At 43.4% G+C, this 27,018-nt stretch overlaps 1 protein-coding gene across 3 annotated transcripts in view; it reads left to right on the top strand.

Annotated features, from left to right (window-relative positions):
• Positions 1-2,677: 2,677 nt before the first annotated feature.
• clpb (ClpB family mitochondrial disaggregase) overlaps positions 2,678-27,018 on the top strand; it is a 52,050-nt gene continuing 27,709 nt past the window's right edge. Inside the window, exons 1-6 of one of the 3 annotated variants that reach the window (XM_066666440.1) lie at positions 2,678-2,805; positions 3,808-4,205; positions 4,977-5,028; positions 7,235-7,321; positions 17,533-17,636; positions 20,479-20,607. In XM_066666440.1, coding sequence (XP_066522537.1) covers positions 3,815-4,205; positions 4,977-5,028; positions 7,235-7,321; positions 17,533-17,636; positions 20,479-20,607 — 763 coding nt within the window. In that variant the 5' untranslated portion in view covers positions 2,678-2,805; positions 3,808-3,814. Of the gene's footprint in view, positions 2,806-3,171; positions 3,210-3,314; positions 3,409-3,807; positions 4,206-4,976; positions 5,029-7,234; positions 7,322-17,532; positions 17,637-20,478; positions 20,608-27,018 lie in introns of those variants that run through there. The other 2 variants (XM_066666455.1, XM_066666447.1) reach the window with 2 other exon arrangements.

Genomic DNA, 27,018 nt, shown 5'->3' with positions numbered 1-27,018 from the left:
TCAGTAAACAACACAAGGGCAATGAAAGTGTCTGAGCACATTATATCACTGATACTTTGTACTACAGAATCCAAATAAGACAAGTTAGCATAGTTGAATTCTGCTAAATTTAGATGGACACAAATGTTTAACGGTGTACAACATCCACAGAAAATTTGGGATGCTCTGGAGCAGCTGCACATGAGCCTAAGGACACTATAACCAAAGCCAAGTGTCAGCTAGAGGGGTATCAGCAGTTGTTCATGGTAATATATGAATGGCATGTAATTGCACTACTATATTCTGAACCTGTGAGTTAGGGTAAGACATAAATTGTACAAAGTAGATGTTTCTAATAACAGGGCACACTAGCACAGCCTTGTTTGATTCCGGAATTGCAGAGTCGCTTGTCCAGATAAATGGTCACTTCTTTGTCCTCAGAATTAACAGTGTATATAAGTCCAAAACTCAATGGTGAGTTTTATACGAGCTCAGCACAGGCGAGATAAAATACATTTGACAGGTTCTTTATAGGACACAAACTACTGGACTCAGTCCCAGCTGTAATTTGTCTTGCCACAGCCTCCGGGAAACAACGAGGGCCTTCAAGTGCAGACCACCACAGTATTGTCCAAAAGTCAGAGACATTGAATCTGCAATAGCACCAAAGTTAGGTCTTAGAAGTTGGTTGCATTTTCTTCTTCTCAGAATCCAATACAAATCCCGAACAGAGAGCACCAGCAGATTCGTTGTTCTAGTTTCTTTTTGTGTCTAGTTTCTTTTCACAGTGCTACATTATAAAGTGCTCCCCATCCTTTCAGACCCACAACACAGACCCACTGAGTTGTCTTCTCACAGTGGAAAGGATGGACACAAACTGCAGCTGTAAAATGGCAGTACCAGTGTTTGTTCTCATATGCCATGGCCCTGTGCTCCTCTTCTATTCCTAGATGAATGAGAGGATGAATACAAAAACACATTAAAAACAAATTTCCCAGCATGTGGGACTTTAAAATGTCAGCCAGATGGAGGCAGCTCTTAAGTGAAGACTCTGAGAGGGAGCTTTATTCTTCTTGAGCTTACAGCTGAATCATTTGCCAAACGGATTTGATTTATTTATAATTGTGCCCTTTTTGACCACTTTCTGAAGGCTTTTTAAAAGATAAATATTTGCAGGTGACTATCATTTGAAAGGCTTTCTGCTGTGTATTCAATTATTCATTAATTCATCTTCTGTAACTCCTTCATCCTGATGAGAGTCCAACTGAGGACAAGTTCACACACTAACTCACACACTCACACACACCTGTGGACAATTTCACAAAATCATCTACCAACGTGTGGGTTTGGACTGTGGGAGGAAATCAGAGCACCCAGAGGAAACCCACACAGACACAGGGTGAACACATTCGCACTCCTCACAGACAGTGACCTGAGGTGGGGATTAAACCCAGGACTCAAGAGAACCAGGAGCTGTGTGGCAATTATATACAACTGTCCTCAAAATGTGGGCATGTCTGATCAAATTATCAGCATTTAATAATTTTTTTCATTCTGGGGGAAAAAATCGATAAAAATGGACATCCATCTGTAAGCAGCAGAAATGTGTAGAGTATTTAATCCTGCAGTTCAAGTCAGAGCAGGTTTGCAGGCCACTGGCCAATTTATCAAATTCTTTTTAAGGTCCATGTCCATCCATCAAATCCCTGTTGAACCTGAAGCTGATATATGTCTTAACAAGTGCTGCATCATCACAACTGTAATTTTGTCAAGTTCATGGCGCCACCTGGCGTTCACAACAAAACGTGACATAAACACAGCTAACCGTCTAAATATACAGGATTCGCCAGTTTTAGTCATAAGCGCATTAAAAACTAACTAAATGAAAAAAGATAAAAAAGTATTTAAACTTAAACTGTTGTGTAGACCTTGATTTTATGGCTCTGGGTCTAGTCCCAGTTCTTCCATGAGTACGTTTTAACAGCTATTTTAACTTTACTTGTGGAACAACACCACCCCCCACCCAAAATAATAATAATAATAATAATAAATAAATAAATATAAAAACGTGGAGTTGTATTATTGGTATCTAAATAATTCCCATAGTTAATTTCACACTGCTCAGCAATGACTCCCAGATCTGCCATCATCACCATTAAACTGCAGCATTCTGCTATTAATGACACATCGTAGCCTGGTGTGTCTGATGTGTCAGAGATTCTGCACTAAACTTATTTTAAACACAGCCACGCTCTGTGCAAGGGACCCACTCTCTGGACCTTAAACAATACTTTATAGAAAAATGGACAGACAACACAATCACTTTTGTGAATGTTTGCTGGTTTTATATTTTCTATTTACTTCTTTATTTTTGGTAATACCAAGAAAAAATAAACGTATAAAAAAATAAGATACAAGGTAAGCTATATTAATCATATGCAATTTAAGTGTCTTGCTAAATATAGCTCAAGTAGGCTATTTGTAGTAGCCTAAACTACATTTTACGTTATGTTCTAATGTGCTTTGTGGCCTAATACTGAATAAAGATAAGCTAGAATTAATAAGTGTAGAATTAAGCATATATTTGTTATAAACCACATCTTCCAGTGCTATTAACCCGCTTCTGTAAACGTTAGCCCTGGACAATACCAAGGGGTGGTTGTCATAGTGTTAAAAAACTACAACTCCCATGATGCCTGTCACCAGCGTGACGTCCTCAACACGCCGCTGTCGTTTGTTTTGCTGTCGGTTGCCTGACTTTCTCTTGACATTAAAGCCACACAATTTATTATCACTCTTTACCGGACTGGCGTTGTGAATTAATCGGTAAGGATTGAGTATGTATTAATATTGGTCTATGTCGTTGTTACCCGCTGGTTAATGGGCTTTGTAGTTTCTTTCTAATGACGTTAAGCAAGCCGCCCTCGTGCTCTTATGGTTTCATAATGTAGCAGAATTATATTTTAAAATATACATTACTTTTTATGTTCACTTGTATAATTTTCATCACTCTCTTCATTCTATATTTTAAATACATTTGTAAAATATATTTGTAAAAGCATCCATTCATCGATGAGCCTTGACATTAAAACCACCTCCATGCTTCTAGTGCACGGTATAGGTACACGATTTAGCTCTACATTTACAGACTATAGTCCATCTGTTGCTCTGCATACTCAGTTAGCCCCATTGAAGAGAGTTCCTCAGCGCTCAGGACCCCCACAGAGCAGGTGTGATGTGGTGGTGGATCATTCTCAGTGCTGCAGTGACACTGACGTGGTGGTGGTGTGTTAGTGTGTGTTGTGCTGGTGCGAGTGGATCAGACACAGCAGTGCTGCTGGAGTTTTTAAACCCTGTGTCCACTCACTGTCCACTCTGTGAGACACTCCTACTTCATAATAAGGCAGTTTGTTTTTAATGTTATGGCTGGTCAGTGCTCATCATATGTACATAAAACTTTATTATGTTAAATTATTCAGGAATTATTAATAAATATCTGCAAAAAATGTCGTATTTATCTAAGATGTCTTATTTGTTTACTTAGAAAACCAACAAGCATTTATATGTTAATGATCAGCCAGTTTGATTAACATTTCTCTGAAATGTGGCCTTGTTGTAGGTGTATAGCAATCAGCCACAAGATTTAAATCACCAACATGTGAGAGGGGTGCATGAATAACATTCAATATCTGGTCCAGTATTCAGCACACCTCTCAGTGGTTTTAATCTTGTGGCTGACTGGTGTATGCATTAATATTTGCACATGCTCTCCTTTATATTACTGTCTTATATTTTCATATCTGCTCATCAATTGTGGTTCTGTTTCAGTTCAGTCATGCTGCTGTCCTCAGTGCCGAAGCGTTTGCTGATGCCGCGACGTTCCCGCAGTCTGTCCCCATGTCGTGCCCTGCGCACAAGTCCCGGCGAGGCATCCAGATGCTGCACGCGAGAGCTGGAGACCCTCCGGAGCCCCGCAACCAGCACCATCGCCGTCCCTGTCCAGCCTCACCTGCAGTATCACCAGCTTGCTACCAGGTGGCACCTCAGCCTGCAGAACCGCCGGAGCTCATGGGCTGCACTGGCTTCCGCAGGGTGCAGCAATAAGTACTGGGATGAGGGGCAGGAGGGAAGAGGCAGGAATGGCGCGAGTGTGCATGTGAGGGCAGCTGGGGCACTGTCTGCAGCAGCTGTGGCCTTGTGCTTAAGCAAGGACAAAGACTCAGAAGGTAATGTAGGCACTTTCAGTCCCTAGGTTGTAGTAGTCCACTATGTAGGGATCAAGGACTCGGTTTGGGATGGACCCCAGTGCCATAAGTGAAAAATAAAAACTCTGATTATTCCCATCATTCAAGCCAGCTTTAGTGCACTTTGGGAAGCTGTGTCTCAGTTACGACATGTGTACAATGTGGCCCGAAGTATATAGACACCTGCTTGCTCAACACTTAAAGTAGCAATCTGTAATACTGACTAGCGTTTAAAATCTGAACTATAATACAGTTTGAAAACAGTGGAGAGAGCTGACTGCCTCCTCCCCCCTCCTTGAAATCTCTGTTCTACCTTAGGAGCAGAAACTAGCGCTATAGCTTTTTAAACGTTTTGTAGCAAAGTTATTTCATTTTATCCATTTACAACACACAAGCCAATTGTATTATTCAACCAATTATTCACAATTTTCATATTCAAGCATTTAGTTCCACCTTAAATGGGTCTGTTTAAGAATCTTATTTGTGTTTTTGTCCAGCTTCTTATTGAAAACTCATTTCCACCTTAAACAGCTTTGCGAAGCTAAAGCTAGTGCTAGTTTCTATAAACAAAACTCGTTTTGAAACACTTCTTATTTCCCGTTTTATAGGTGCTGTGTACTACCAAGCTGAATTGTAATAGGGAGAATGGAGCCTCGGTCATTGCTACTTTGGGCTCAGCACTGCAGATACTGCACTATGTAACTTTTGGAGGAGGGTAGGAAATTTACATGTATTTATTATGTCTCCACACAGGTGAAGCTCTTCTGAATGCAGTCAAGTCCAACAGTGTTCAGGATGTGGAAAGGTAAATAACTCGCCCACAATTTTTCCTCTCTCTCTCTCTCTCTCTCTCTCTCTCTCCTCTCTCGGTCTTTCTCTCTCTCATACTCACACACACACACACACACACACACAAAAGCCTTTCTCCTTCTCTGTAATGACTGCTTCAGGAAGGAGGGAAGGTGTTAACCCCAACTCTGTCCACCAGAGGGCAGCTGTGCTTTAGATCTGTGAGAACTGAGAGTATTTATGAGATCTGAAATTGAAGGAGAAAGGAAGGGGGAAAATGAGTGTGTGTGAGTGAGACAGGGAGAGAGAGAGAAAAGAATAGCAATGAAAAATAGACTGTTGCCATACTGCAACAATATGGAGACACACACACACGCACACACACACACAGAAGGATGAGCTGAAACACAAACATGAGCAGCTTGGCCTGTGGAGGTCCACATTGACCTCGACTTCTCAGAATTAAAGCTCACCCTGAACCTCTGTGTGTGTGTGTGTGTGTGTGTGTGTGTGTGTGTGTGTGTGTGTGTGAAGGATGAGACACCGTATGACCATAGCACACCATCTGTCCCCTCGCTGGATTGGTACCAAGGCCGAGGGTCCGTCTTCAGCAGCCCCCTGAATGTGTTTCTCTTTTTTCTATAAGAAGCTCTTGAAAAGACACAAATATGTATTCCACCTTAAAGCTCATGTAAGGTACACACTTGGGCCTTAAAGACCACACTGTATCTGTGCAGGTTTGAAGAACACTTCTTGGTTGATTTTTGTTGATAACATTAGGCCAGCACACACGGAAACGTAAAAACACACTCTCATCCCGACAACTAGGGGACTCAGTTTATTAAAGTGTGAGCGCAACCATATATTTATGGGTAGAGTCCTCTGAACTATATTTAAACAAGTTTTGTTTTGGCTTCAACCACTACTTCACAAAACAGAGTGTGTGTGTGTGTGTCTGTGTGTGAGAGTGATTGCATTAGTGTGTCCTAAGGTGTGTGTGCGTTTGTGTTTGTTTGTGTGTGTGACTACGTGAGTGAGTTAAACTGTACTCAGGGGTGTGTGTGTATGTGTGATACAGAGAGAGAATGACTGAGTGAGTGTGAGATTGTGATTGTGTTTACTGACTTTTCTTTTTATGTTTACTAGTTTTTGTTTAAATTAAGCCTCTGTTCTTGAGACGAGATGTGAATTTGTTTGGTAAAAAAACAGATTTTATTTGATATATTTGCTAAGATTATGCTGAAAGTTTATTGCCATTTAAAAAGCAGTAACTGCATTATGTTATTGTTTTATGTTTCTATCAGTGGCATAATGTGGTCCTTAAAATGACAATAATATTGTTTATCGCCATTATTTCTGGGACAACGTATGGACCACGGAGTACGGCCTCGTTCTGTGGGGGCTTTAATGAGAGCGGTTTAAGGTGGTGCTCCATAAGCTCAGGTACAGACATAGAGCATATGGTCCAGAGGAACGGGAGCATTCTCTCAGACACTCAATACACTGCTCAGCGCACGCACACACACACACACACACACACACACCTGTCCCACACGTCAGACGTCTGGACAATCGTCTGCACCAAACACTTTAACAATACGAGCAGTGAAGTGTGTGAAACTCGAGAGAGGGAGAGACATAGAGGAATATGACAGAGAGAGACCTCGTGTGTGTGTGCTCTTTAGGACACCAGATGTGTTAAGTATTGTAAATTTAAGGTGGTCCAAAGAGGGGGACAGGAGGATGTGTTTACTATAAACATACACACGTCCTCAGACGACAGCAGGGCACTGTTCTCAACTTTCTTTTACTCACTGCTTACCTTTCCACCTTTCTCTCTCTCTCTCTGTCTTTTTAATCTTTCTTTCTCTAATTCTCTTTGTTTCTTTTCTCTCTGTCTCTTGCCCTGTTTCATATTTTTCTTCACGTTTTTTTTCTTTGAACTTCTTTCAGTTTTTCTCTTTTATCTATCGTTCTTTTTCTCTCCCTTTTATTTTCTGCCTTTATATCTTTCTCTTTTCTCTCCCTTTGTCCCTCTGCCTATTCCCTTTTTTCATTCTTTTTTGACTCTATCTGTCGCTCTATATCTTTTTTTGTCTTTGTCTATTTCTCTTTATTCTTCTACAAATGTTTATATGTAATATGTATACACATGTATTCCAAAAATATATCTCTGTTTCTCTCTTTCTCTCTCTCTTTCTTTCTCTGACTCTCTGTCTCAGGTTGTTGGCAGCTGGAATGGATCCAAATTCTCGTCATCGTTTGGGCTGGACACCGCTCATGGTCGCAGCCATGAACAGACACCACAAGTAAGTGTGTGTTTGTGTGTGTGTAGTCTTTAAAAGCACTACAGTGTGTATAAGATTAGGACAGTAATGGACCTTAACGAGCTTAAAGAGTCCAGTGCTGTTGTGCACTCTGGGTAAATGTGAATAAACAGTTGTAAGGAAATGTATAAAGCGTATTGACGGGCCCCACAGGTGTCGAAGTCAAAGTTAACACCTCAGTGCATTTCCAGGGTTTGTCCCTCTGAGCCACCCGTAGCTCTAGGCAAAGGGGGCACTTTTTCCAGAGACCCTTCCCCAGGGGTCTTATAATGTAGATGTTAGAGGATTTCTGCGTTCTTTTCTGGCCGGGTTCTGTTCGCCCCACGGCTGGGTAACAATCTGCTGCAGCTGAACCAGAACCTGACACGAAGCGGTCTCTCAGACACACACACACCCTCATGAGTTCACAGGAAATCAAAGGGAACAGTGTTCTTCAACGACATGTTATTCACAAAAGACATTGCATTGCAAATGACACTGTAACATGTATGACATCATATATCACAACTGACATCTGGATCCGAAGATCAGAAATGTGTCACACCGTGGCTCATGTAGGAAATGGAATTAGAGCCATTAAGACTTCATGGTCATTTGTGTGATATGATGAATAAAATCTTATCTCGTGAAATCACATCGCATTTCACATTATACAGCAAACGACACCATTCCTTCATTCATTCAGCACGTCATCAGAGATGATAGTAGTGAAATTGGCATCATATCACAAGTGGTATCCTATTTAAATGACTTCATATTGCAAATGGCGTCACACTAGATATGACGTCATATTGCATATGATGTCATGATAATGACATCACGTCACAGATGACATAGTGATAGGACGTTATTATCGTGAACATGACGTAATATTAGAAATGGAATCTAATTTGAGATGATGTCGACATTATACGATGCATGACATCATTTTGCAGATGATGTCATATCCCTCATGGCACTATGTCAAGTATGACATCATAGTGAATATGACATCACAGATGGCATCATATTGAATGTCACAGATGATGATGTAGTGAAAATTGCATCTTATTTTAAATGATGGAGGAAAAAAATATCAGAAATTATGTCATGCATAAATTAACAAATAACACATGACATCATATCAGAAATGACACCATGTGATTTGGGGCCTTCTTCGGAGGCAAGGCACATTATGAAGCTCCTGTTTAATTTTATTCAGCTCTGATAGTGCTCCCGGGTTTTGAGTCTCAGCCTCCATTTCCAAACCTGCCCACCCTTCAGACTCCACGGATACGTAGGAGGCCCCACCCCACGTCCAGACCCCAGTTTACCAAATTCAATTAACCCTCGCTTCTCCAAACACTCACACACAGCCGGAGGAGCGTGGAGGGGGAGGTGGAGGGCATCGGAATCCAATTTGGGTGCGCCCCCTCTTTTGAGCGGAGGGGCGCAGGCTGTCGCCCCTCAGGATTGAAACAGATGCCGTTTCTGACTGGACAAACAGAGGGGAGACCTCCGGACCTTCAAAGGGAAGACTTTGACCCCGCCCCCCTCTGGAGACCCCCAGTCTCTCAGCCGAGACCCCTCCCGTTCTTCCAGGATTGACTGTAGAGACACAGGCTGATACAGTGATCAGCCAAAACATTAAAGCACTTTGACATGGTGGTGTTGTGTTAGTGTGTGTTGCACTGGTATGAGTGGATCAGACACAGCAGTGCACCTAGAGCAGGGCTCACTAGTAGGTGGAGAGCAGCCTCGGTCCGGACTCAGACCTGCCTGGATCCGATCTCGACCTGAACCTTCGACTGATAAAATATTGAGGACTGTTTCATTTTGAAGAGAGTGTTTATTGTAACTGGTGTGACTTTTTTCTAGTCTAAACGTAAATAAACCAGAGAACTGCATTTCCCCAGAATTGTAGACGTTGCCTTTAAGTGTTATTTGGATGAAAAACTGTCTCTCGTAAATATTTATGGAAAAAAGAATATGGTTTTATCCATCAATGTGAGTAACGTACTCTAATTCTCTCTCTCTCTCTCTCTCTCTCTCTCTCTCTCTTTCTCTCTTTCTCTCTCTAGTGACTGAGTTTAAATCCTGTTGCTGTAACAGTAGATTAATGATAGTTCTATCAATGCCTGTGTGAAACATATCACTTTCACCAACCTAAGCCCCCCAAAACACGCACACACACATTGCTGCTGGGCTTCTCTCTCTCTCTCTCTCTCTCTCTCTCTCTCTCTCTCTCTGTGTATACCCTGTTATGAGTGGTATAACTCACATTGCAGTGATGCAGAGTCCGTCTTCCTGTCACTCAAAGCCCCCAGTGACCAATCAGAGCTCCAGGGCACATGAAGGACCGCCCACTCTGAGACACGCATCATCAGAGCAGTGTTGTGTTTGTGTCTGAGCTGTGATTTTATATACAGCAGATCTTTTTTTTATTTTTATATTTTATCTGGGTCTAAATTCTCTCTCTCTCTCTTGCTCTCTCTGTCTCTCTTCCGTGCGTCTCTACATACTCCAGCATCTCTACATTCAATCCTGAGTGTGGGTGAGTGTGTGTGTGTGAGTGAGTGAGTGTGTGAGTGAGTGTGTGTGTGAGTGACTGGGTGAGTGAGTGTGTGTGTGAGTGACTGGGTGAGTGTGTGTGTGTGTGTGTGAGTGACTGTGTGTGTGTGTGTGTGTGTGTGTGTGAGAGAGAGAGAGTGACTGGGTTAATATATGTGACTGGGTGAGTGTGTGTGTGTGAGTGACTGTGTGTGTGTGTGTGTGTGTGAGAGAGAGAGTGACTGGGTGAGTGTGTATGTGAGTGTTTGGGTGAATGTGTGTGTGTGTGAGTGAGTGAGTGACTGGGTGAGTGTGTGTGAGTGAGTGAGTGACTGGGTGAGTGTGTGTGAGTGAGTGAGTGACTGGGTGAGTGTGTGTGTGAGAGTGAGTGACTGGGTGAGTGTGTGTGTGAGAGTGAGTGACTGGGTGAGTGTGTGTGTGTGTGTGAGTGAGTGACTGGGTGTGTGTGAGTGAGTGACTGTGTGTGTGTGTGTGTGTGTGAGTGACTGGTGAGTGTGTTTGTGTGTGTGTGTGAGAGAGAGAGAGAGTGACTGGTTGAGTGTGTGTGTGAGTGACTGGGTGAATGTGTGTGTGTGTGAGTGACTGGGTGAATGTGTGTGTGTGTAAGTGACTGGGTGAATGTGTGTGTGTGTGAGAGAGAGAGTGACTGGGAGAGTGAGTGTGTGTGTGTGTGAGTGACTGGGTGAGTGTGTGTGTGAGTGACTGGGTGAGTGAGTGTGTGTGTGTGAGAGTGACTGGGTGAGTGTGTGTGTTTGTGTGTGAGTGACTGGGTGAGTGTGTGTGTGTGAGAGTGACTGGGTGAGTGTGTGTGTGTGAGAGTGACTGGGTGAGTGTGTGTGTGTGTGTGAGAGTGACTGGGTGAGTGTGTATGTGAGTGTTTGGGTGAATGTGTGAGTGACTGAGGGTGTGTGTGGGTGAGTGTGTGAGAGTGACTGGGTGTGTGTGTGAGCGTGACTGGGTGTGTGTGTGTGTGAGTGACTGGGTGTGTGTGTGTGCGAGTGACTGGGTGAGTGTGTGTGTGTGTCTGTGAGAGTGACTGGGTGAGTGTGTATGCTTGTGTGAGAGTGAATGGGTGAGTGTGTATGTTTGTGTGTGAGTGACTGGGTGTGTGTGTGTGTGAGTGACTGGGTGAGTGTGTATATGAGTGTTTGGGTGAGTCTGGGGGAGTGTGTGTGTGTGTGTGTGTGTGTGTGTGTTTGTCTGAGTGACAGGGTGAGTGAGTGTGTCTGAGTGACAGGGTGAGTGAGTGTGTCTGAGTGACAGGGTGAGTGAGTGTGTCTGAGTGACAGGGTGAGTGTGTATGTGTGAGTGACTGGGTGAGTGTGTATGTGTGAGTGACTGGGTGAGTGTGTATGTGTGAGTGACAGGGTGAGTGTGTATGTGTGAGTGACTGGGTGAGTGTGTATGTGTGAGTGACTGGGTGAGTGTGTATGTGTGAGTGACTGGGTGAGTGTGTATGTGTGAGTGACTGGGTGAGTGTGTATGTGTGAGTGACTGGGTGAGTGTGTATGTGTGAGTGACTGGGTGAGTGTGTATGTGTGAGTGACAGGGTGAGTGTGTATGTGTGAGTGACAGGGTGAGTGTGTATGTGTGAGTGACTGGGTGAGTGTGTATGTGTGAGTGACTGGGTGAGTGTGTATGTGTGAGTGACTGGGGGAGTGTGTATGTGTGAGTGACTGGGGGAGTGTGTGTGTGTGAGTGACTGGGGGAGTGTGTGTGTGTGAGTGACTGGGGGAGTGTGTATGTGTGAGTGACTGGGGGAGTGTGTATGTGTGAGTGACTGGGGGAGTGTGTATGTGTGAGTGACTGGGTGAGTGTGAGTGTGTCTGAGTGACTGGGTGAGTGTGTATGTGTGAGTGACTGGGTGAGTGTGTATGTGTGAGTGACTGGGTGAGTGTGTATGTGTGAGTGACTGGGTGAGTGTGTATGTGTGAGTGACTGGGTGAGTGTGTATGTGTGAGTGACTGGGTGAGTGTGTATGTGTGAGTGACTGGGTGAGTGTGTATGTGTGAGTGACAGGGTGAGTGTGTATGTGTGAGTGACAGGGTGAGTGTGTATGTGTGAGTGACAGGGTGAGTGTGTATGTGTGAGTGACTGGGTGAGTGTGTATGTGTGAGTGACTGGGTGAGTGTGTATGTGTGAGTGACTGGGTGAGTGTGTATGTGTGAGTGACTGGGGGAGTGTGTGTGTGTGAGTGACTGGGGGAGTGTGTGTGTGTGAGTGACTGGGGGAGTGTGTGTGTGTGAGTGACTGGGTGAGTGTGTATGTGTGAGTGACAGGGTGAGTGTGTATGTGTGAGTGACTGGGTGAGTGTGTATGTGTGAGTGACTGGGTGAGTGTGTATGTGTGAGTGACTGGGTGAGTGTGTATGTGTGAGTGACTGGGTGAGTGTGTATGTGTGAGTGACAGGGTGAGTGTGTATGTGTGAGTGACAGGGTGAGTGTGTATGTGTGAGTGACTGGGTGAGTGTGTATGTGTGAGTGACTGGGTGAGTGTGTATGTGTGAGTGACAGGGTGAGTGTGTATGTGTGAGTGACTGGGTGAGTGTGTATGTGTGAGTGACTGGGTGAGTGTGTATGTGTGAGTGACTGGGTGAGTGTGTATGTGTGAGTGACTGGGTGAGTGTGTATGTGTGAGTGACAGGGTGAGTGTGTATGTGTGAGTGACAGGGTGAGTGTGTATGTGTGAGTGACAGGGTGAGTGTGTATGTGTGAGTGACAGGGTGAGTGTGTATGTGTGAGTGACTGGGTGAGTGTGTATGTGTGAGTGACTGGGGGAGTGTGTATGTGTGAGTGACTGGGGGAGTGTGTATGTGTGAGTGACTGGGGGAGTGTGTGTGTGTGAGTGACTGGGGGAGTGTGTGTGTGTGAGTGACTGGGGGAGTGTGTGTGTGTGAGTGACTGGGTGAGTGTGTATGTGTGAGTGACTGGGTGAGTGTGTATGTGTGAGTGACTGGGTGAGTGTGTATGTGTGAGTGACTGGGTGAGTGTGAGTGTGTCTGAGTGACTGGGTGAGTGTGTATGTGTGAGTGACTGGGTGAGTGTGTATGTGTGAGTGACTGGGGGAGTGTGTATGTGTGAGTGACTGGGGGAGTGTGTGTGTGTGTGTGTGTGTTTGTCTGAGTGACTGGGTGAGTGAGTGTGTCTGAGTGACTGGGTGAGTGTGTGTGAGTGACTAATTGAGGAGGTCTGGGAGTGAGAGGATGTTACAGTGATGTTATCTCCACTCTGACACTTTAGAGGTGTTTGTCCCTTGGGGCTGGACAGTGTGAGTGTGTTTACTGACGAGAGATAAGTGTGTGTTCGTTGTGGACATTTGGTGTCCTCTCGTCTCTGGCTGACCCAATTAACCCTTTAGTGTCCGTCCTCTGAGTGACTGGGTGACCACTGGACAGCTAGAGGGTTATCAATAATAGGTTAATAATAGTATTTATGTATTAGTTCCTTTAACAAAAATATAATAATTATTTCTATATTGATATAATAAATATAAACAACAGACACAACAAGTGCAGAGAAATAAGAGCACTGAGTAGAAAGAGAACCGAGTGAAAACGGTTAAAAACCAGAGCTTCTGCTCCTCGCTCCTCACTGCTGTGTGGTCGGGTCGGGTGAACAGCGAGCGGCTCATTATCAAGTCTTTATAGACAGGGGAGGTTTCATTAAGACACTAAACTGTGTTCCACTGTGGGGAAGAGGAGGAAAATGTCGACTTTAAAGGCTTTAGAAGTTAACAGAAAGGAGCTTCTCAAATCTGGAAAATTTTGGCTCTGTCCTAAATAGTGCCCTATGTCTGACATAGTGTACTTCACCGATTATAAATGAATACTACTACACTGTGCAATAAATGTTAGAGGGATGTGATACTAATTTTATGATCTACACTGTGCACTACACAGGGTGAAGGGAGATATTTGGCACAGTTGTGATGCGGCCCTGGATTATATCTACTCCAAACCCATGGTCTTCAGAACCCAATACTGCGACTGTTGCAGTTGGTCATTGTTAGTGAAAGAGAGAATAGCCAGGGTTGGGTCCGAGAGGGGTTTGTGGGTGTGTGTTTGCGTAGCTTTGATGTGTGTGTGTGTGTGAGAGAGAGAGCGCGTCCCCCCTTCAGCCCCGAGGCCTTGTCCATTCACGTGGACAATACCCAGCGATGGACTGGAACCTTGTTGACCGTTCCGCTCTGCCGAAAGAGAGGCGACAACCCACGAGCGATGGAGCTGAAAGACACCATAGAAGGTGGAGAGGGGCAGTGGAGAGAGGGATTATCCCTCCTTCAGGAGAAAGAGGAGGGCTGGCCAGTGGGAATGGAGGGGGATTATGTCGGAATGGGTGGGAACAGGCCATGTTTTACTAATGAGGAGAGCAGGAAGAGTCGGGAATGATGAACTGAAGGCCAGAATGTACTGATGTATACTACTAGTAGTAACAAGTTGTTTTCCAATCTGGTTTGTGTAAAATGGATTGGACAGGATGGTTGGACATGTTCTGACACTTTCTCATAGCAGGTTCATTACGAAAATTCTCAAGAATTTCCTAATTGTTTCGAGATGTATTTAAAGGAGCACTGCCTAATGTTGAAAATGGACTGAACAAAGCAATAAAAGGTTTTCAAAGGTTCCTATGTCTATATAATGTGGTGCAATAGTCAGAGATCACCCCCTTCATATATCAAGAAATTGCCTGGAAGCCTCAGCGATCACATCATATGTCACTTTTCATGGGTTTATTGAATATAGTTCTCAATATTTGCAGGAGATTTTGTATTATTAGTAGGGAATGTAAATGTAAATAAATACAATGGTTTGTACATTATTTAAGACCAATATTTGATAGTAAACAATACACAAACCACATTTTAAATGTGGCACCTGAGAAAGTTTATTATTTTTTGAAAAATATTTGCCAGCTTTGAATTTGTTGACAGTAATCCGTACCAAAACGTATAAGTGTTTGGGAACTGAGGAAACCAGTCGCTGTAATTTTGAAAGTGGAAGGTCCCAGTTTTACTGGATGTGAGATTTGTATTATATTTTTAAAATAATTATAATTAATATGAACTCAGACACAAACCTACAGTCTAAACACGTTACATTTTCCTTTGAGCTTGACTCTAAGAAGGTGAAGTGTTTTAGCTTTTAGCACTTTACATCTAATATAAAAAGGCTAATAGACTGAACAGACCACCTGGCCAAACACTCCGCCCTGGACAGCTGGACGTCTCTGTCCAGGTGTGTGTGTGTGATTGTGAGAGAGAGAGAGAGAGAGAGAGAGAGTGTTAATGGCAGAAAGTTCAACCTGGCTTCCCCTGAAGTGTGTTTTGTAAACAACAGACAGATCGTGTACAGAGGAAGCAGGTGTGTGTGTATGTGTGTGTTCGACCCATATCCTTTGCATAGCCTTTAGTTTGGCAACCCCTTATAAAAAGTTACACTAACAGTTCCACGAATAAATAAGGAAATATATAAATAAAAATGTATTTATTTATTTATTTGAAGAATTTACTTTAATCATTTTATTTCCACATTTTTATAAAATACAGACATAAAAAATGTAAATGCAGAAATAAATGTTGAAATATCAAAGAACATAAAAATATACAGGGTGGGCCATTTATATGGATACACCTTAATAAAATGGGAATGGTTGGTGATATTAACTTCCTGTTTGTGGCACATTAGTATATGAGAGGGGGAAAACTTTTTAAGATGGGTGGTGACCATGGCAGCCATTTTGAAGTCGGCAATTTTGGATCGAGCTTTTGTTTTTTTCAATGGCAAGAGGGTCATGTGACACATCAAACTTATTGGGAATTTCACAAGAAAAACAATGATGTGCTTGTTTTTAACTTAACTTTATTCTTTTATTAGTTATGTACAAGTTTCACTTTGTTTACAGCCATTGCTATGTCGCAGAGGTTAACACGTGAGGAGCAAATTGTGTTGATAATACATGCGAAAAACACAAAAATAAATACATTTAGAAATGTTGCAATACAGAAACAAATTAATGTAGAAATGTGGAACTGCAGGAATCACTTCAACACATTTAAGTAATTATTCACATTTACATTTATTTATTTATGCGTACGTACATGTTTTTGTCATTTTATAGCTTTTTCCTCCATAACCCCCAGATGGAAGATCCACTCTGTGGAGTATAAAGCTTCAGTAGCTTCTCCAAGTTTTTCTTTTCATTGGCTAAATCCAGAAACCTTTAACGTTCCTTGATACTCGAGTGCTTTTGTCCCTTTTATTTCTCACCGTGTTTGAGTTTTGGCTTCACTCGAGGGTCAGGGCCACTCTTTAACCCCCTGTCCCCATCCCAGAGGCCTTTGCTTTGTGATTATCAGTCAGTGTGTGAAACCGAACGCAGCCTTCGCCACTGTGTCCAGTCTGAACTGCATCTGAGGTCAGTTTCCCAGAAATGGTATGGAACAGAGGTCAGTATAAGGTTGAGAAGCTCTTTAAACACAGGTTTTCAGGACTTTTCAGACGTGATGCGTGTTTTCTTTCTCATGACATTAGTCCCACCCACTAGAAAAAACAAAATGTTATTGATTCCACTGTAGTATTTAAGTATCTAATGAGTAAGGCCTTCAGTTTAGCTCCTGAAGGCCTCAATAAATGTTTATGCACCAGTCAGGCTTAATATTGAATCCTCACCCCTGCCCCCCAGTGCTGCTGGAGTTTTTAAACCCCTCAGAGTCTGGACAAAACATCCAGCCGACAGCGTCCTGTGTCACTGATGAAGGACTAGAGGACGACCGACACACACTGTGCAGCGACAGATGAGCTACTGTCTCTGACTTTACATCTACAAGGTGGACCAACGAGGGAGGAGTGTCTCAGAGTGGACAGAGAATGGACACAGGGTTTAAAAACTCCAGCAGCACTGCTGTGTCTGATCCACTTGCACCAGCACAACACACACTAACACACCACCACCACGTCAGTGTCACTGCAGCACTGAGAATGATCCACCACCACATCACACCTGCTCTGTGGGGGTCCTGAGCACTGAAGAACAGGGGGAAAGGAGGGAAACACACTTTACTGAAACTTTCTCCAACTGGAGCTGTAAGGCCTGTGCGTGTGTGTGTGTGTGTGTGTGTGTGTGCGTGTGTGGTGGTGGGGGGGGGCAGTCTCTCGGTCAAGTGGGCAGTGACAATGACCTTGAGTCAACACGGAAGTACCTGGACGCTGCCTCCAGCTCAAAGGCATCTCCAAGGGATTCATATTTGTTTTGACGCTGCACTGACTCTTTTTCCGGAAACCTTTCGAGCAGCGGAGCATGGGAAGTGTGTACCAAGGTGGACAGGCGAGACGGACGTCTCCACAGCAACCAGACGGGAGCCTCCCTTCCGTCCCCGTCCCTGTCCGTGTTTTTTTTTCGTATAGTTTTGGAGCATTCCTATACGTCCATTTAATATGCCATTTTAATGAAATGTAGATTTTAAAGGGTTTATTAAGGGTCAAAATTATCATATTAATACATAATAACTAAGTGATAAGCACTTTTAAAATCAAGTCAAGTTAGCATGTGTATCTGTGAACTGTAAAGAGTTTCAGTGACCTGTCCGTGACACGTTATGTTCATGTTTTTGAATGTGTGTGTGTGTGTGTGTGTTTTTTTTAACAGTGTCGTAAAGGTCCTGTTGGAGTCTGGCGCTGATCCAAACCTAGGAGACGAGTTCAGCAGTGTTTATGGAACCGCGCGAGATAAAGGCATTCACTCACTGGAGGGTAAGACAGTGTGTTTAAATCTGTTTTTTTTCTTTTGTTTATCAGGTCCTCAGAAGTGTAGGTAAACCAGACAAACCTCTGCAACACCAGGAGCGTCTAACTGGGAATAAGTTAGCTAAGTTAAGCTCATGATTAGGTTTTAGGAAATTCTTCACACAGACAGACGCTTACAGGAGATACACACGAGATTAAAAACACTGACAGGTGGAAGGTTGGCGGAATATATCAATGGGTTGCAGTGAACCTGATTTATTTATTTATTTATTTATTTATTTATTGTGGGAGGGGCCATATTTCACAGCACACTCAAATACACAGACGGCCACCACCTCTTTGTGTCAGGAGGTAAAGGATCGCACTGTGTTACATAAAGAGGAATAAAAGACTGTTATCCTCTGTTAGCCACATTAGCATTTTCATCATAGGATCTAATGGAAAGCTGTTAGCGTCAGACTCTTATGCATTTCTCTGCTCTTCTGTCTGAATCTGAATGAGGTATTCACACACAGACTATACACACACTTCAGTAATTGTCTTATTTCACTTCTGTGTTGTTTCAGTTTAGTAATAGTTGCAGTATTACTAGTTTTATTATTTGTGACGTGCACTATGTAGGGAGCATGGTGCTATTTGGGACAGAGTCTGAGCTCTTCCACTGACTGACACAGACAAACAGAGCTCTGTTTACAAACGTGACATGGATAAATGAGTCAGGGATTCATACTTATATTTCTGTAACATCTAAATGAGGACTGCTCCGACCAAAACTTTATCACAGTGGCGTCCTCAGATCCTGACCATTTCTCCTGCTTCCAGACTGACCGTTCACCCTCTGCCCGATATATCAATAATTCTTCAACAGGGGGCGCTGTAACCAGATCATTAATATTATTCCCCTCACCTGTCTATGGTTTTAATCTTGTGGCTGATTTCTGTGTATTAATTCTACAAATGTCAGTGCACCTTGAGGGTCTGCCACTCCAGGGTTTATGAGCAGGGGCTTCTAGCTGTGATGACACATGGCCCCAGGACTGCTGACTTCTGCGCAGCCAGCTTCATCTTCATCATCATCACCATCTTCATCGTCTTCAGAGTCTGAATAATCCGCCCATAAAGCAGAGCAACTTCCTTTTTAAAAATGACTGATCCTCTCTCTCTCTCTCTCTCTCTCTCTCTCTCTCTCTCTCTCTCATATAGTGGAGTAGGGTAAGAGAAAGTGTGTGTGTGTGTTATTACAAATATCAATTTACTGGCGGACAGTATTATTACGGAGGATCACAAACACAGCGCCACTCATTTGCATATGTGTAATCATTCCATTTTGCAGCATGTTATTTTTTATTATTTTTCATAAGAAAACAAATGCTCGGGTACACAAAAGCACACAACCCCATGCGCAACAAACACACACACACACAAACACACACACACACACTCACACAGTAGGAGACATATTTATATATGATATGTATATTACACACATTTGTATTGTTGGCAGTTTTTTGGGCCGTCTGGGAGGCGGCTTCCCCAGATGCACTGTGATGGATGAGTGTGTGTGTGTGTGCGCGCGCGTGTGTGTGTGTTTGCGCGTGTGTGTGTCTGTGTGTGCGTGTATGTGCATGTGTACATGCTTGTGTGTGTTTTATATATATATATATATATATATATATATATATATATATATATATATATATATATATAACATTTATTTATTTATTTATTTATTCCCTGTGTGTGCTGTGAAGTGACTCAAATGCCTGGACCTGTGTGTGTGTGTGTGTGTGTGTGTGTGTGTGTGTGTGTGTGTGTGTGTGTGTGTGCGTGTGTGTGTGTGATGGATGGTGTGCTCCTCTCTCTCTGACGCTTTATTGAGTTAGCTGTGATTATCCAGCTCTCAGACATTAGTTACCAATGACGACCAGCCTGACAGCGGAGAGAGAGAGAGAGAGAGAGAGAGAGAGAGAGAGAGAGAACGGAGTGAGAGAGAAAGACAAAACAGAAGGAAAGAGAAAGATCGAGAAAGTACTGGCTAAATTCCGATCAAATCTGGGCACATTTCCACCAGCACAGGGCCGAGCACTGACCAAAATATGATCATAATCCTAGAAAACACCAAGGAGTCTCTGCCCAAGTGTTGACCCAAACCTGCTCGACTACGGTCAAAAACGATCAAACACTGACCAGAGCTCACACTCGGACCAGAGGGAGCGAGGGAGAGGAGGAGAGACAGAAACAGAGGAAGACGGACTGAAAGAAAAGAAAAGTCTTGTTCATTAAATTATCTGACTGTAACCAGAAGCTGGTAGAGAGAGGAGGAGAGGTACAAGGAGTGGAGAGAATGTGAGAGAAATATAGAACGAGTGAGACATGAGTGAGTGATTATTTGAGTGAGTGAGTGAGTGAGTGAGATTGTAAGAGGGTGAGTGTGAGTGACGGTGAGAGCACGAGAGAGAAAGAAAGAATGTATGAGTGAGAATGTGGTTGTGTGTTTGTGAATGAGTGAGTGAGTGAGAGGGTGAACAGTCTGCAGGTGTTATGTATTTAAAACCTTGTATTGTTTTGAATCTCTACATCCTCTGCCCCCACACCTCCCTCCATCTCCTACCTCCATTCTCCACCACCCTATTCCTTTATTCCTCTACTCATCCCTCCATCTCCTCCCTCCAATCTCCACCACTCTTTATTACACTACTAACTGCCTCCATCTCCCGCCACCCTTCCTGCTTCACTGTCTTTACCTCCTCCTCATTCACTCAATTTTCTAATTTCTTACCATCTTTCTTTTCCTATTTCAATTTATCATTCTCTCTCTCTCTCTCTCTCTCTCTCTCTCTCTGGTCAGTGCTGGTCAGTAGGGAGGATGAGTTCAGCAGCCGACTCAGTAGCAGAGTGAGTTTTCGAGGCTGTACTCCACTGCACTACGCTGTTCTCGCCGATGACCTGCGAACCGTCCGCATGCTGCTGGAGGCAGGTCAGAACGAACCCCACAAACACACATGAAAACACACTAACAGTGAATAAACCTGCTGATAGTAACACTAACCACAGTCTGATCAGGAACTGACCAAATTCTGAAACACTGAACAAACACTTGTTTCAGTCTGAACACACACTGAGAAAAGCACTGAGGAATATCTGTACACTGGCCACGTTATAACCAACAACTGACCGAACACTGACCAAATACTGACCATTATTCCACACTGGCCATGATAGGATTAAAATCTGACTAAAAGCTGACCCCTATCTTATTGTACATTATTGTAAGTGCTAACCAAACGTTGACCAATTCCTGACCATAAAACTGACCGCTATCTTATTGTGCTCTGGCTACAATATCACCAAAAACAGACCAAGCACTGACCACTATCTTATTGCACACTGACCGAGGCCTGACCACACACTGCTCAGAGTAAAGCAGTAAACAGTCGATCACATCCAGTCAGAGTCGAGCATCAGAAGAGACGCCCACCTTCACCGGACCCCAGCTCCTTAAACAACTGGCCCTTGTTGCCTGGGGCAGTTATGCACAAGTTGACCTTTCACCCCCGGCGTGGACGAGCTCCAGGCGGGTTGACCCTCTCCCAGGGGGGCGTCAGGAAGTGTGTGTTATGTGATCTATAGTGGTGTGTTATAAGAGCCCTGGGGGGCTAAGAACCAGCCTGATATTAAAACCACCTCATTTCTGCACACACTGTCCACTCTCTCAGCTCAACTGACCACACACCGGTCACTCTGTAGTTCTACAGTTACAGACTGTGATTCATAAGGTGCTCTGCATACTTTGTTACCCCTTTTCACCCTGTTTTTCAATGGTCAGGACCCCCAGAATGATCCACCACCCAAATCATACCTGCTCTTTGGGGCATGCCTGACCACCTTTGGTGAATATTCCCTCGCTTAAGGGCAAGGCCTCCCTGTTCCTCTAGAGTGGAGTGCCCCCACGCCTCTCAGGTATGAGTTCCTCAGGGTCCGAGGGGCTGGAGCTGGAGTAGCACAACAGACCCACTGTTGCCTCCCATGGCACTTAAACACCAGATTATGCTGAAATGCCTTGGTATTTTTTTTTTATCGTCAAGTTACCCTTCGGGAGTTATGATTCCGTTGTTTGGAATTCACAACACACGATGTTAGACAAGAGTCACTGTAATTAAATTTCCATATAGCAGAACACTCACATCATTTACCTCCGCCCCCTACTCCTGCGTTCAAATATGCAAATAAGCCACCTTAGAGAGAGAGAGAGAGAGAGGCTGAACATAAGGACGAATCAAAACACAGACTGCTGTTAGAAGCCCACTTTAAGTGTCACCACTGTCCCAAACATCTCCGTCCAGGAATGAAATGACCGGCAACAAATGCACTTTCATAGAAAAAAAGGCAACTCCCAAACAAACCTAGAACAAACGGACAATCGGATTAGCCCTGTAGAAAGCCCATTACCTAGAAGTCTCGGCGGCTGGTGGTCACGCCCCCGCAGACAGAGCAGCGTCAGGTGTCGGGAAACATCAGTCCAAGAGATGACATCTGCTCGTCCGAAGGTTTGGAAACCTGCTTGTGCGGTGAGCATTTGAAGGCCACCAGAAAAACTCAGCCCAAATGTACTGATGCGAATTCCCACACTGCGAATTGTGCTTCCTCAATCTTGTTGAGTTTTGAGTCGTGTTTCCTCACAGTGATTCTTTTCTCATGTTTTGAAAGGAGGTCTGTTTGGAAGGGGTCCAATGAACAGCCAAAAACTGCAGTGCACTACAGAAAATGTAGGGGGCGCCAGTCTACTTTTCAGTATGGACTTATTAAGACTGTTGATCCCAATAAATAAAGCAGTAAATTTTGAAAAAAAAAAATCACACAGTCCCTTCTTAAGACTGAGGCTATTTATTATGGACAATTTAAGTGCAAACAAAAGTATCAATCTAAGATCAACGTAGAAATGTCTATGGATTTAAAAAATGTATTATAATATCTCAGTGGAGTTTGGTGATTTTTGAATTAATGTCTCTTAATTTGCCGAGTACAAGATTCAGGAAGATATTTAGCATTAGACACAAAAGCTTTAATAGAGAAAATGAAGGCTACAGCACAAATTGTGGATCAAAAAAGGAGATGAGATGGGAGCTGAGTGTGAGAGCATTAGTGATGATATTAAATACATATTTAATATTTAATACTACATAAATAAAATGTAGGCCTTCTGAACTCAACAGTAGCGACTCTGCTTTACGTCACTAAATAAAACCCAAATATGTCACTAGACTCTGCAAAGTGAGTGAATTATGGAAATTATTAATAAAAAAACGATGTTGAAGATGTTGAATTCCTGCCCTGTGAAGGACTGGTGCCCCCTCCAAGGAGTGTTCCTGCATTGTGCACAGTGATTCCGGGTGGGCTCCGGACCCACCTCGACCCTGAAATGGATAAGAGCTTCCAGACAATGAATGAATGCATGTTGAATTCCCACGTACGTTAGCGTGTGATAACGTTATGACAGCACTAGTCCGTATACATTAATGCAGTTAAATAGTAATGAAATAATAAAATAAAAAATTAAATAAAATTTAGCAGCTAGAATTCCTTACTGTTGCCTTCTCAGAGTTGCAGTTGTGAGTCAAATCAGGGAATTGTTGATAAGAGCATTGCCACTGTGGCATAAACAACACAGCCTCAGTAGCTGAGATCTTTGGTACAAGCTGCTGTAGTCGCTCGGTCCTCCTCAGTGTTTAGGTTCTCCTCCTCAAAGGGACAGTGCATAAACACAGTGGGGATGAATTAACAGAATTAACATGAAAATATGAAGTTAAAAGAAAAATTTATTTAATGGATATAGGTGAGATTAAATCAATTAGAAGTTCTGAAGGTATAATTCGATTAATTTTTGATTAGGAGACTTTTTGATGCAGGAGACTCCTGTAGGCATGTCTTCACAGAGGGGACAATTAAAATGTCTCACTACTGTCTCCCTAAGAAAAACCTCCACTACAAACAGGGCTTTATGCCATGTTTCCACTGCATGGTATCGGCTTGACTTGCCTCGGCACAGCTCCACAAGCTTTTCCACTACCACAGCTGCTCCCCTCCTGAAATGTATTCGGTGTCGTCTCAATTCTTTTGTTGGCCACCGATCCAAGGAGCGTTTGAACCTCTTCAAAAGACCACTGTGTAATTTTACGAGCTGCTGTCGTGAGTCGGATAAAAACAAACGTGATCTCTGCTGCAGCTGGAGATTTTACAGATGGAGAGTTGGTGCTGGACGTCTGCGTTGCGTGGCGTAGAGTGATGACTCTCTCTGGACAATCAGCGCTCTGCAAGGTTTACACGCCATGGTTTAGTCCCTACTCGACTCGCTCTGAACCACGAGAGAACAGCCACTAAACAAGAACCCGCTTCCAGAACCAGATTTACCTGTGGCTCTACTTTGGTGGACATGGTGACGTCTGGTTCTGTTTACTACTACTGTGCAGGAAATGGAGTTCCTCTAAGTTTCTTTATAGTGAACAATTAAAACATTTCATACAAAGCCACTGAGGTTCTGAAAAACTCATGCTTTAAATATTGGTATGTGTGTGTGTAGGGGGGTCTACTCTGGTCCTAAAGCCCCCCATGTGCCAGGCGACTGAGTGGAAGATCCTCCAGGACAGCGGTGATGAATGAAGGGCAGAGGAGCACGCTCATGTCCGGCCGCTCATAGGGGAAATAAGGCGCCTGACCAGCCCTGCGGTCAGATCCCTCTCCCTGTGTGTGTGTGTGTGTGTGTGTGTGTGTTGAGGAGATTGGAGAGTTTGCAGGTATGACAGCAGCCGATTTCTCATGTTTATTAAAGTGGTTCTAAATGACAGCTGAGCGACTCCCAACCAAAAACAAACAAACAATCAAACAAACAAAGAACTGGAATGAGATGCTAGTACACTGATCCACACTCTGCAGCGATCAAACAGCTCTCCATCTTCCTGTCATTAACACTATATTGCTCTAATCAATAAAACCATTGACCAATATTTGATTAATTGACTAATAGAACCTTCCTACTGCTGTGTCCACACTCGCCGCCAGATTACAACATCATTCAACATCTGACAAGTTATGTCTTACGATTTCATAGTTGTTTTAAAGCCACTGTCCCCTCATTTTCATACTCTGACCATTACCTGTTGGAGATAAATGTGGGTTGTGGGTGACGCTGAATTTGGCTTATGTGATGTCAGGTCTCCTAAAGAGCCAATCAGAAATAGTGAAAAGTTTATGTCACTTACTCTGATAAAGACACTGCTTTCTGGAGCACTTCCAGCAGCTTCTAATGGTGCCTTTCCACTGCATGGGTCCTACTTGGCTCTTCTTTTTTGATTTACCACCAGGTGAATCAGGTCCTGGTTCTGGAAGTGGGTTCTTGTTTAGTGGCTGTTCTCTCGTGGTTCAGATCGAGTCGAGTAGGGACTAAACCATGGGGTGTAAATCTTGCAGAGCGCTGATTATCCAGAGAGAGTCGTCACTCTGTGCCACGCAACGCAGACGACCAGCACCAACTCTCCATCTGTAAAATCTCCAGCTGCAGCAGAGATCACGTTTGTTTTTATCCGACTCACAGCTCATAAAATTACGCAGTAACAACAGTTATAAGCCAATAAATATAATGTAATGTAAAAGAGGACTCAAACTTTTGTTGAATTGCTCCGTTACCTTTGCCAGAGCGTTTTGTCTTGGCTGGGGACGAACCTCCAAGCACCCGGCTCCAGGCTCTAGGCACTGTAGGAGGTGACTAATCATCCGAGCCCTAACCCCTGACCCCTAGCCCTTAGGGGGGGCAACAGACAACAATCCTTGCCACTACCAAGTCCCCCCTCACATGCAGGCAGCTGGAGAGTGGTAGAGAGACATAGAGAGAAAAGGAAAACAAAGAGAGAGAGAGAGAGCGGGCGTGTAAACGCTGCAGTGTTTAGTGACTGGTACCTATCACTAATTATTTAACCCATCGCTTCTCTTTCCTCTCAATAAGAGGAAGGCCTTAAATGTGTGTGTGTGTGTGTGTGTGTGTGTGTGTCTCAGAGGGTCGTCCAATCATTAGTATCGCTTCTCTTTAGCACCCAGGGCCCAGAGGGGGCTGTATGTGAGTGTGTGATATTAGAGGTCTAAATGATGCTATTTATTATCTGTGAGGGAGAAAGAGAGAGATGAGCGAAAGGTGTAAAGGGAGGACAAGCTGGCCTCCTGTCTTTATTACTTTCCCTGTTTTATGTCCGCTCCGTATCGATCGGGACAGTTTGCTTGGCCGTGTTTAGAGTTTTATCAATAACTCAGGTGATTAGCCTCCTTACGTGGAGCAGGGAGCTAATGCTTACGTTGATCCTCGGTTAAGACGAGGGAACAAAGGCACTCGGGTCACATTGTGTCGCAGATCGTGTGTCGACTTTGACCCGTCTGTACCTGAGATGTTCCTTAAAGCTTGTGGGGAATAGGATTGGACGATATGGCCAAAATGTATATCACGATATATTTCTAAATTCAGTCGATACGATATATTTCTGATATCAATAAAAACAACATAAAAGCCATAGAAAAAATGCCCAGAACAAACAGAAAACATGACATTCATCAAACATTAACCTCTTGCCTTTTTCAATATTAATATTTTTAAACTAACTTAAAAATTGAGGGCAGCGAACTGACAGTCAGTGACCGATGCTGTAAATAGTGTATATTGAAATATGGAAAATGTTTTTAAAAATCATATAATTGTAATTGAAGCATTTTATATTGCGATATATATATTGATATTGAGTCATGTCCAGGCCTAGTAAGGAATAACTGAACAAGTTGTCCGAACTATGATTTGTCGCTAGAAACAGTCGTTGGGGTGTCACGACAGAGCCCTCTGACTGCTTGTACCAGGGGAAAAGCTGTTATTTGGTATTGTTCGTGAAAAATTTGTTATGAAACCAGTTTAGTGCACAGTTCACTATATAGTGTATTAATTTGGGGAGCCACCATTTTGTAGTAGTGTCTGTAAACATGGTGGACAATTTTCAGTGCACGCAAACAATCCCACAATTCATTGCAGCAACAAATGTACAGCCCATGTATCTGCATGAGGTAGTGTCCCAAATCGTTCACTACCCTCCTGAGTTCAGTTCTCTATAATTGTGCAGTGTATAGTGAGTAATTTAGGGAATAATGGATATGGAGCCATTTCGCACACAGGGACAGTCGGGGTTATGTTGTTATGTTTTTTAAAACCTAACATGGACGAAGCTCTCTGCAGTATCTCTGATGTGAAATGAAAAGCTGGCCATAGCGACACTTCTAACCTGAGTACAAGCACATTCAGGGGGTTAACTGTGTTTCTAATTTGTCTGAAAGAACTTGACCATTGTAAAAAAAAAGTATGCAG

The sequence above is a fragment of the Hoplias malabaricus genome, chromosome 1 (genome assembly GCF_029633855.1).
Source record: "Hoplias malabaricus isolate fHopMal1 chromosome 1, fHopMal1.hap1, whole genome shotgun sequence".
Lineage (NCBI taxonomy): Eukaryota > Metazoa > Chordata > Actinopteri > Characiformes > Erythrinidae > Hoplias > Hoplias malabaricus.
Note: the sequence above shows the minus strand (reverse complement) of the source record. Positions and strands in the feature narration are given on the sequence as shown.